Source organism: Solanum stenotomum, chromosome 11 (genome assembly GCF_019186545.1).
Source record: "Solanum stenotomum isolate F172 chromosome 11, ASM1918654v1, whole genome shotgun sequence".
NCBI lineage: Eukaryota > Viridiplantae > Streptophyta > Magnoliopsida > Solanales > Solanaceae > Solanum > Solanum stenotomum.
The window spans coordinates 49,559,426-49,570,858 of NC_064292.1; the positions used below are offsets into that span (position 1 = coordinate 49,559,426).

The 11,433-nt window shown below is 33.7% G+C and overlaps 1 protein-coding gene and 1 long non-coding RNA gene across 7 annotated transcripts in view; one reads left to right on the forward strand and one right to left on the reverse strand.

Moving 5' to 3' along the window:
- Window positions 1-11,433, forward strand: part of LOC125845341 (putative late blight resistance protein homolog R1A-10) — a 700,072-nt gene that overhangs the window by 139,154 nt on the left and 549,485 nt on the right. Inside the window, exons 1-2 of one of the 6 annotated variants that reach the window (XM_049524830.1) lie at window positions 5,164-5,410; window positions 5,490-5,856. The exons of 3 other annotated variants lie outside the window; for them this stretch is intronic. In XM_049524830.1, coding sequence (XP_049380787.1) covers window positions 5,234-5,410; window positions 5,490-5,856 — 544 coding nt within the window. In that variant the 5' untranslated portion in view covers window positions 5,164-5,233. Of the gene's footprint in view, window positions 1-5,163; window positions 5,411-5,489; window positions 5,857-7,613; window positions 7,750-11,433 lie in introns of those variants that run through there. 2 more of the 6 variants (XM_049524831.1, XM_049524838.1) reach the window with 2 other exon arrangements.
- LOC125845392 (uncharacterized) overlaps window positions 6,104-11,433 on the reverse strand; it is a 332,594-nt gene continuing 327,264 nt past the window's right edge. Inside the window, exon 3 of the long non-coding RNA XR_007444275.1 lies at window positions 6,104-6,206. This is a non-coding gene — a long non-coding RNA (uncharacterized LOC125845392). The remainder of the gene's footprint in view (window positions 6,207-11,433) is intronic.

Genomic DNA, 11,433 nt, shown 5'->3' on the forward strand with positions numbered 1-11,433 from the left:
ATATTAAATCAAAATTTGACCTCTATATACAATATAATTTTCCGATGAAAAGGTGTGGCTTGACACCCCTCGGCCAAGTGTGGATCCATCCTTATATGTGGTGTCCTACCTGAATTGTATTATATTATAGCGTACATATAACCTTTAAACGAAATGTGTGTGTTGAGACTGTATGTGTGCATTTAGCTCAAGCAAGCAGCATGCCAATATGCCTGCTTGCCTGCTGAGGGTTGTTGAGTCATTTGACCTGATTTCTTTTTTCTCATTGGTTCTATTATTGCAGCTTTGTTTTCCTTCTACTGTAAGCCCATACTGCATTGCCCACTGAGGGCTCATATTTAATTGAAATAAAATTATAATTTTTAAAAATTATATTTATTGATTAACACACATTTATTGTCAGTTGTCGAACAATTCGCTTAATATGAACGTGAAGGAGTACAATAAATAATAAGTATGAAAGAAATTTACCAATAAAAGAAGGAATACGAGTGTGTCGGCCTTTGTTTATTTTGAATAATAATTTGAAAAACGACTTCAAATTGAGAGTTACACAGTTCTCTCAGTTTAAAAGTTCTCACATTTACAAAGGTATCTTTTTCTTTCTTGATAATTTCTACTTGTGTCTTGATTAGCTTAAATGCATCTCGATTAATTAATTGTAGTTGTCAAAGAAGACAAAACAGATGAATAATCCTTCTAAGGCTGATTAATAGTAGTAGTGTAAATAAATCATTGTGTCATCATTTGTCAACAAACTCATCAATTGTTTAATTAAAGATAATGACAAAAGCTTGTGTCACATTTACAAAGGTATCTTTTAATTATTATAAACAAATGGTGTCCCCCATTTAGAAAAAAAATAAATCATTTGGACAAAACCTCTTAGCCCATTTAGAAAAATTGATGATATACTTAACATTTATGAGAATTTGATTGGTTGAAGTTGGGATAGGTAAAGTTTCTAACTAAAATTTGTATATATGTGTCATATTAAGATGTATGGTAATTCAATAACATATATTTATTATTTAAAAATTATCAATTAGTTTATTAACAATATTTAAATTTAGTGAACGGGTAATATTGTAATTTAACTTTGAAGTTAAATCTTCCCACTTATAATAATATATATGATGATATGACTAGGACACGTGTGTTGTGTCTCATTCAATATGTTATAAATTTGTTAGGATGATTAAAATTCAATGAAAATATGTGTGTAATGAGTACTAAAATACAACAATCTCAAATAAATGTTATGATAATAATTATATAAAATTAAATTAAAAAAGACTAATAGAGAAATATAAAAAAAATAAACATGTAACAAAAAAATAACATACGCATCCTTCTTAAGACTTTAATCATAACATTATATAAATGAAAAAAGAGATACAAAATCGGAACATAATTTTTCAAGTTTTTGTCGACACCTTTTCTCATATCCAATCAAAATTCAAAAGTTTTCTCTATCGAGTCAAACTAAAGCATGAATCAAATAGAAAAATCACTTTATTTTCGTAAAGTGATATATAATCAGACTAAGGTGGATATATCATATACTTTAGATGTTGATGGCTTCACTACTTTAACAATGAAATGAAAAAAGGATAATTTTGGATGTGAGTTTCTTGAAACAAAAAAGATGAATTTATATAGATAAAAATAGAGGAATACCAAAAGACATCTTAAAGTTTTAAATTAAATACTATTTGAAAGTTTCAAAGGGCCAAAATAGATACTCCCTCTGTCCGTAATTACTTGTCAACTTTTGAATTGACACACCTATTAAGAAAATAATTATTGACAGAGTGACTTTACCATTTTACCCCTATTAATTATGAAGTGTATGAATTAAAAAGTTGTTTTCAAAAAGTTCTATCTTTTTCAAAGTAATTAATTGAGGGTATAATAGGTCAAAAAAATTGTCCTTTCTTGATTTGTCAAAATGGACAAGTAATTAGGGACAACTAAAAAAGAAAAAGTGGACAAGTAATTAAGGAGTATAAGAGAACAACTTTAAGAATATTAAATATATCGGGAAATGCATAAGTATCCCCCCAGCCTATACCCGAAATCCCAGAGACACACCTAATCTTTACTAAGGTCCTATTACCCCCCCTGAACTTAATTTATCTATAATATTCTACCCCTTTTCGGCCTACATGGCACTATCCTTGAAATTTTTGTCAACATGAGTTGGGCCCACAAGATAGTGCCACGTAGGCCAAAAAGGGGTAGAATATTACATATAAAATAAGTTCGGGGGGGTAATAGGACCTTAGTAAAGATTAGGTGTGTCTCTGGGATTTCGGGCATAGGCTGGGGGGGTACTTATGCATTTTCCCAAATATATCCAACGAACCTCCATTAAAATCTGGAAGAGTAAACAATCCTCCTTTGAACACATGAACTTTCCATTTACTCAATAATTAATTACCACTAATATTTAAACATGTAATTAACCAAATATTTATAATACTTTAATGTAGTGTAGAGGTAAAATGGTACTTCAACTTTCAAGTTTTTTTGTTCCCACTTTTAGAGTTAAATTTATTATAATATTTTAATCTAGTGTAGGGGTAAAATGGTACTTCAACTTTCAACTTTTTTTGTTCCCACTTGTAGAGTTAAATTTATTATAATATTTTAATCTAGTGTAGGGGTAAAATGGTACTTCAACTTTCAACTTTTTTTATTCCCACTTTTAGAGTTAAATTTATAATATTTTAATCTAGTATAGGGATAAAATGGGGAAAATGCATAAGTACCCCCCCAACCTATACCCGAAATCCCCGAGACACACCTAACCTTTACTAAGGTCCTATTACCCCCCTGAACTTAATTTATCTATAATATTCTACCCCTTTTTGGCCTACGTGGCACTATCCTTGAAAAATTTGTCAACATGCGTTGGGCCCACAAGATAGTGCCACGTAGACCAAAAAGGGGTAGAATATTACATATAAAATAAGTTCGGGGGGGTAATAGGACCTTAGTAAAGGTTAGGTGTGTCTCTGGGATTTCGGGCATAGGCTGGGGGGGTACTTATGCATTTTCCCGATAAAATGGTACCTCAACTTTCAACCTTTTTTGTTCCCAGTTTTAGTAATATATATATATATATATATATATTACTATATTACTAAGATATGCATATGCATATGAATGAATGATATTTGAAAAACAACTTCAAATTGAGATTTACACAATTCTCTCAGTTAAAAGCTCTCACATTTGCAAAGCTATGTCTTTGTTTCTTGATATTTGTTGCTCGTGTCTTTGATTATCTTAAATGCATCTCGATTAATTAATTGCATGTCAAAGAAGATAAAACAGATGAATAAGCTTCTTAGGCTGATTAATCGTAGTAGTGTAAACCATTATGTCATAATTTGTCAACAAACCCATCAATTGTTTAATTAAAGATTATGACAGAAGTTTAGTGCGCTATACCTTGTTTCACAATTATAAAAATAGAAAAAAGAAATACCCCATTGAGCTTCTCATTTGATTGCGTTGTCATCCATCATCTCTTTTAATTACTCATATAAACAAATGGTGTCCCCCATTAAGAAAATAAATAAATTCATTTGGACAAAACCTCTTAGCCTAATAATAACAAAGCAGAGACATTAAATCTGCAAATTGCAATAATTGTTTTCTCTATTGACTCTTTCTGCCCTGTAAGAGAAATGGCTTATGCTGCTATTTCTTCACTTATGTATAATTGTAATTTGTATAATAAAATCTGTATTTGTATAATTATAAGTGTATAGGATGAAAATATATGTATTTATATTTGTATATATACACTTTTCTCTCGTTTTATACAAACACATGCACATTTTATATATTTTATACCGAAATGTATAAAATGGCTAATTGTATACCGAATCAGATGGCAAAAAAAGGGGATGTTTGATGCGAATTACAATTAAAATAAACTATGACTATATCATTTAATTTGAATTAATAGTTTGTTATTTCATACAATTTTCCCCTCTTAAAATAACTTGAAGCTCATATTTGTTGGGTTTTAAAGGTCTGAACAGGAAATGAAGGGTTGTGACTCTCCTGAAGAGTTGTGACTATACCAAAGGGTTGTGAACTTTATGAAAGGTTGTGTCCTTTCTAAAGGATTGTGACTGTTTGAAAGGTTATGCCTTTTCCAAAGTGTTGTGACCTTTCTGAAAGGTTGTCTTCTTTTTGAAAGGTTGTCTTCTTTCCAAAGGGTTGTGACCTTTACCCTTTGTTGGCTATAAATAGAGAGGTTTTCTCTCATTTTTCTGTATCGAATTCTTCCCTTCTTTTGCATACATTTCTAACAAAACAAAATCGATCGATCGTGTTTGTGTGTGTGATTCGTTGCTGTCATTTTGAGTTCGTTGAAATTATCAAAGTTTGAGGTACAACTACTTCTTTAATGGTTAATCCGTTTTATCTTGGGAAGAATTAATCTGCAACCTCGGGTACTTGAGGGGATTAAATTTCTTAAGGACACACAGTGGGTTCTGTAGACTCAAATAGTTCTTTGTGTTTTTCTTTTCATCTTTTATTATTTCTGGTTTGCTAATCTAAATACAGGAGATAACAATATCCGATATGAGTGATCCAAGTCATTAAATATGGGTAAAATGGACTTATTTCAGTAATATGGGCTGAAATTGCCACCCCTAATTAATGTATATTTATTGTCAGTTGACGAACAATTCGCTTAATATGAACCGAAGGAGTACAATAAATAAGAAGTATGAAAAAAAAATACCAATAAAAGAAGGAATACGTGTGTGTTGGCCTTTGTTTATTTTGAATAATAATAGCTTCAAATTGAGAGTTACACAGTTTTCTCAGTTAAAAGCTCTCACATTTGCAAAGGTATCTCTTTGTTTCTTGATAATTTCTGCTCGTGTCTTGATTAGCTTAAATGCATCTCGATTAATTAATTGCAGTTGTCAAAGAAGACAAAACAGATGAATAATCCTTCTTAGGCTGATTAAACCATTGTGTCATCATTTGTCAACAAACCCATCAATTGTTTAATTAAAGATAATGACAAAAGTTTAGTCCTTGTTTCACAATTATAAACAAATGGTGTCCCACATTTGGAAAAAAATATAATCATTTGGACAAAACCTCTTAGCCTAATAATAACAAAGCAGAGACATTAAATCTGCAAATTGCAATAATTGTTATCCTCTCTATTGACTCTTTCTGCCCTGCAAGAGAAATGGCTTATGCTGCAATTTCTTCACTTATGTATACATTGAACCAACTCTTGAAACCTAATCAATCTTTCGTTTGTCGATGTTGTATACAACAACATCTCGAATCTCTCTGTCAAAATCTTTCTGCTCTTCAACATTTCCTTGACAATACTACCACAAAGGATATTGAAACTCTTAAGGTATCTTATTCATTAAATCTTACTGATGTTATATATATTCTTTTTAATAATAATTAATTTATCTATTTTCAATTTCAAGGTTATAGAAAAGAGGATCAGAAATGTAGTTTACAAAGTAGAAGATAGAATTGATTCAAGTCTAAGATGCATCATTCTAGCAGATCGCGAGGACAAGCGGCAAAAGGCTTGTAAATCCTTTTATGAAGAATTGTTGAAAGTGGAACAACATGTTTATTTTCTCAACAAAGAGGTGATGTTGATCGAGTTTAACAACCATGGAAGCAAATCTGCAGAATTAGCAAGAATTTCCTCCTCACTAGAAAAAAGTACAATCGAGGAAAATACTATTGTTGGGATGGAGGATGACTTCAACATCATACTTGATCGCGTTACTACCCAAACAGACGAGTTAACTGTCATACCAATTTTTGGTATGGGCGGTATAGGTAAGACAACTCTTGCCAGAAAAGTTTATGATGATTCATACATCGTTCTCGATTTGATAAACAAGCATGGGTTACTATCTCTGAAGAATACAATGAGAGACAAATGCTTCTTGAACTTGTCTCTTCAATTACTGGAAGCAAGCAAGAAACAAGCGATGATGAACTAATGGAGATTGTGTATAGAGGTCTTAAGGGTATGAGATTTCTAATTGTCATAGATGATATTTGGAGTACAAAGGCTTGGGACCAAATGCAAAGAACATTTCCAAATGATGACAATAGAAGCCGAATTCTATTAACCACTCGGCTCAAGTATGTTGCTGATTATGTCAGTTATCCTGATTTTCCGCCTCATAGTAAGTCTTTTCTAAGTCTAAAAGATAGTTGGAATCTATTCACTGAAAAATTATTCAAAAAAAATCCTTGTCCTCCTCTCTTAGAAAAAACCGGGAAGCATATTGTACAGCAATGTCAAGGATTGCCTCTCTCAGTTGTTGTCGTTGCTGGAATTCTTGGAAAAATGGACTTAACGCATGACAATTGGAAGAACGTTGAGGAAAATCTGAACTCATTCTTTGGTACAGTATCCGAACTGTGCCAATCAATTCTTTCTTTGAGCTACAGTTATTTGCCCCAATATTTGAGGGCTTGTTTTCTCTACATTGGGGGTTTCCCAGAAGACAGAGAGATTAACGTTTCCAAGTTGCTTAGGCTATGGATTGCTGAGCAATTCGTAAAGGCAAGAAGCAATAAAAGGTTAGAAGTGGTGGCAGAGGAGTATCTAGAAGAGTTAATTGATAGAAGTCTAATTTTGACCGGAGAACAAAGGGCTAATGGAAGGATGAAAACTTGCAAAATTCACGATCTTCTTCGCCAACTGTGCCTAAGTGAAGCTCATACTGAAAATGTTGTGCATGTCATGAATGGGATTGTTCTCAAAGCCATAGATGATCAACGTTCTAAAGATGAAAAGAAGCATGATTATCGTATGCAGCATAGCAGTGGTATTATCCGCACCTTTATTTCAATGCAAAACGATTTTTCAGTACGGATGTGTTCCATTGTTTCACAGTTCAAGTTGCTTAAGGTATTGGACGTGCTACCAGTCCTGTACGATTTCTCTTGTGTAATACCTGAGCTTGTACATTTGAGATATGTTGCTGTAAGAATTCAGGAAGCTCTTTCACTAGCCAAAATGAGAAATCTACAGACCATAATTTTTCGAAGGCATGTCTATCTCGGACCAACAACATTGAAGCAGCCACTAGATATCTGGAGAATGTCAGAGATAAGACATTTGGATATTGATTTTCCACTAGATATATCAAATCCTGTTGAAGTAGAACAACCTTTGTGCCTTCTGAATAACTTGCAAACACTTTATCTCCGTAACTCTCCTTTTGTTGCGGAAATCATAAGAAGAACTCCGAATCTAAAAAGCTAAAGATTGTAGATGATTCTGAACATCCTGATTGGACTGTTATTCTTGATTCTCTCAGTCTTTTACAGGATCTGGAGACACTAAACATAAAAACACAAGAAAACATTGATCCGATGATTATCTCTGGAGATATTTCTCTTCCTAATCTTAAGAAGTTGACATTAAAACGTACTCGTATACCATGGGAAGTTGTGAATTTGCTGGCTAATTTACCCAATCTTGAGGCGCTCTATGGGAATCGTGCATTCGATGGAACAGCTTGGAAAGTAGATGAAGATGTTGTATTTCACAAATTAAAATGTCTATGCCTATTTAGGTGCAGAGATCTGGAAAGGTGGGAAGCAGCTGGTAGTGATAATTTTCCGATGCTTGAGAAATTATTACTGTATGAATTGCCTAAACTAGAGGAGATTCCCGAGAGTATTGGAGAAATAATGACACTAAAAGTCATCGAAATAGTTCATTGCAGCTCTGCTGTAAAGATTAGTGCAAAGAAAATTCAGGAAGAGCAAGAAAGCTTGGGAAATTATGAGCTTCAAATTATTACTTTTCCACGGGTATGTTAAAATTCCATCTTTGATTATTAGTCAATTCTTAATTAATATGTTCATGCGCTCTTCAAACTTATCATCATGGCTTCGCCTCTGGGTACTCGTATTATAGTTAGTTTTGCTTTGTTTAATAGGTTACTTGTTGAGTACTGTGTTGTTTGATACTCACTCCTTGCTTCTACGCTTGTGTAGGTTTCGAGCCCGGATCCGTGTGATTGATCTTCTTCTAGTTACATCTGAGGATATGTTGAGTGGTAGTTACTTGTCGTCCTGGCGGACCCTCTTGTTTCTTACTTTATGTTTTGTTCTATTTGAGAAACAAATACATTGAGACATGTACTTATCTTTCAATTCTATATTTACATTGAGACTCTGTCATGCTTTCTTTAGTATTTTGTCTTGGTTTTTTCACTTCCGTTGTTTTCTTTTTTCCAAACTGCTTTATAATGCTTTACTTGAGCCGAGCATCTATCAAAAACAACCTCTTTACCTCCCAAGGTTGGGGTAAGGTCTATCTATGAACACACTACTCTACCGAGACCCCAGTTGTGGGATTACACTGAGTATGTTGTTGGTTAATTGAATTGAGAGGTTCTAAGTAAAAATTCAGAGTAATGCTTTCTTTCTGTTATAAGGTGTTGGACGTATTATCAGTTTGGTACGATTTCTCGTGTAATACCTGAGCTTGTACATTTGAGATATGTTGCTACAAGAATTGAGGAAGCTCTTTCACTAGCCAAATTGAGAAATCTACAGACCATAATTCTTCAAAGAAATATTGGTGTCAACAGACCAACAGAGTTGGAGCAGCCAATAGAAATCTGGAGCATGTCAGAGCTAAGACATGTGGATATTGATTCGCCACTGTATATATCTAATCCACTTGAGGCAGAAAATGATAGTATTGGAGAGCAACCTTTGTTCCTAAATAACTGCAAACACTTTATCTCTATAACTCTCCTTCTGTTGCGGAATACTTGATTCTCTAATTGTTCTAGAGAAGCTGGAGACGCTACACATAAACCTGGAGACCATTGGCCTGAACATGTTCTCTGGAGATTAAAATCAAGAAATTAAGTCCTACTATCAGAAATTGAGATTAATTGGTACTTGTATACCATGCGAAGTTGTGAAATTGCTCGCTAATTTACCCAATCTTCAGGTGCTCAAGGGGAATAATGCATTCACTGGAACATATTGGAAAGTAGATGAAGATGTTATGTTTCACAAATTAAAATATCTACGAATTGTTGGCGTAGGTATGGAAAGGTGGGAAGCAGCTGGTAGTGATAATTTTCCAATGCTTGAGCAACTATTTCTGGGTTGGTTGGAAATATACTGACACTAAAATTGATCCAAATAGAGCAATGCACCTCTGCTTTAGAGAATAGTGCTAAGAGAATTCAAGAAGAGCAAGAGAGCTTGGGAAATTATGAGCTTCAACTTCAAATTACTCCAAAGGTATCTTCATTTCCATCTTTCATTATTATGTTCTTCCTATTTTGTTGAGTTAATATTCCCTGATGAGTTGCTTGGTTCCTTTTGTTACTATTCCATGAATTTGAAGATGGAAACTCAAATTCTCAACTTGCTGCTGTCACAATGGGCATAATGCAGGCTCTTCAAACCAATTTGGATGGGAAATGTAAGCAGTATAAGGATCCATCTCTGACTAACTTGTTCCTTATGAACAATATTCACTACATGGTCAGATCTGTTCGCAGGTTTGTTGCATAGACTGTATATAAGCCACAATAGTATATGTTTGCTTGGAAATTGGTGCTTATAATCTGTTCCTTGTAGGTCTGAAAGCCAAGGATTTATTGGGTGATGATTGGGTTCAAAGACACCGGAGAGTTGTACAGCAACATGCTAAACAATATAAAAGAATTGCTTGGGCAAAGGTATTGATTTTCTTGCCTCTCCCTCTCCATTACTTCTTATCTCAAAGAGAAGAAACAAGGAAGAAAATATACACACTGCAACATTTATAATGCTATTTAAAGATGAAGTTGAGTTGGGGATAATACCATGAGTGAGTAATCTTGGCATGATGATGTGCCAGTATTATCGTCGTGATTTTTCTTGAATTTGCTGCTCCATTTGTGATATCCAAACTGATCATTTCACTCCATGACTTTGAGTTACTTTATATTTTATGTAATTTTATCTGTGGTTAGAAGTCAGTCTCTGTGTGTGTGCTTACATTCCCGGTCCCAAGCATGTATAAAGGAGGGTTGTGGTAGACTAAGTTGGTCAGACTCTTCATTTTCGGTGCTTCACCCGTGTTGATACGACGTGTGTGGGAAACGTATCCGATCTAGTCAACTTATTTTGGGTACTTTGACCAAATTTGACGAGAAATTCTGGACATAATTATCGCATAATTCAGGTTTTATAACTCTATTTTAGATATTTGAATTATTTTTTAGCCGAGTCCCCGCACCCAAATCCATACTTGGATCCGTATCCCTGAATTTTAAAATTTAGATCATGAAGGATCCAACCTCTAGATCCACAACCGTATTGGGCACCCACTCCAGTGTCTGAGCAACTTAAGTGGTAGGCTGACAAGCCCGCATAAGGCTTGCCAACAAGATAACTCCATATAATACAGATGAATAAGTGGGGATTGATATAGCTGACCCAACTTGTTTGGAATCCCAACCTATTTGTTCTTTCTTTGAATTCATATTTCCAAAAATATGACTTCAACAAAGGGTATACTACTAAATATTACAGGTAACTAATGCTTCTCAAATAGATAGAAACGTATTGGCAAAACACCAGAACACTACAACGCGAAATATTTGGCACTTCCATATGTGGTATGAGGTATCTCTAAATCAGCGTGTAAACTATGAGATTGTTAAAGCTACCGATTACCATGGTTATTTTAATTTAACGCACAGAAACTGACCATTGCTTTGCTTTTATGCATTGTCATCATCATCATCATCATTTTTTGGTATATTTTTCTTTGGTATTTCCGTCGAATTACCATGGTTATTTTGATTTGTATTTTCCTTCCAGAGTTCTAAAATTGGGCAAAGTTATCTGCAAAGATAGGTTGTGCATAAATTAATGATAGTCATTAACTCATTTTACTTTGATATAGATTCTACAATGCCTCTTGATTCAAGGGCTAACTGTTGAGAATGAATCTTTACCATCTGTATGTTTTGATCAAAGGATAGAGGAACATGACAGATATGTTCAAGAGAATGAGTAACGGGAGCATTTTGTGTTTGTTTGGTAAAGATTGAGGCTTGGGCCTAATTAGAATCAATTGAGTATTGAGAGGAACTTGAAGTGCAGCAAGTTTGGCCCAAATATTCTATTCAGCCCAAACTCAGCTTATACCAATTTCCATTCTAGAAATTTCTAATTTTTGTACATATCACAGTACATAGTTTGTTATGCAATTTGAACCTTATCCATTACTAGGATAGACAACCGTACAATAATATTCTTTTATGTATTTGTCTTGTAGCCAAATAATCTTGTATAAATCTATTACATTGGAATGAGAAAGACATCAGAAAATTTTCACATTTCAAGATTTCTTTCTTTCATATTTCTACA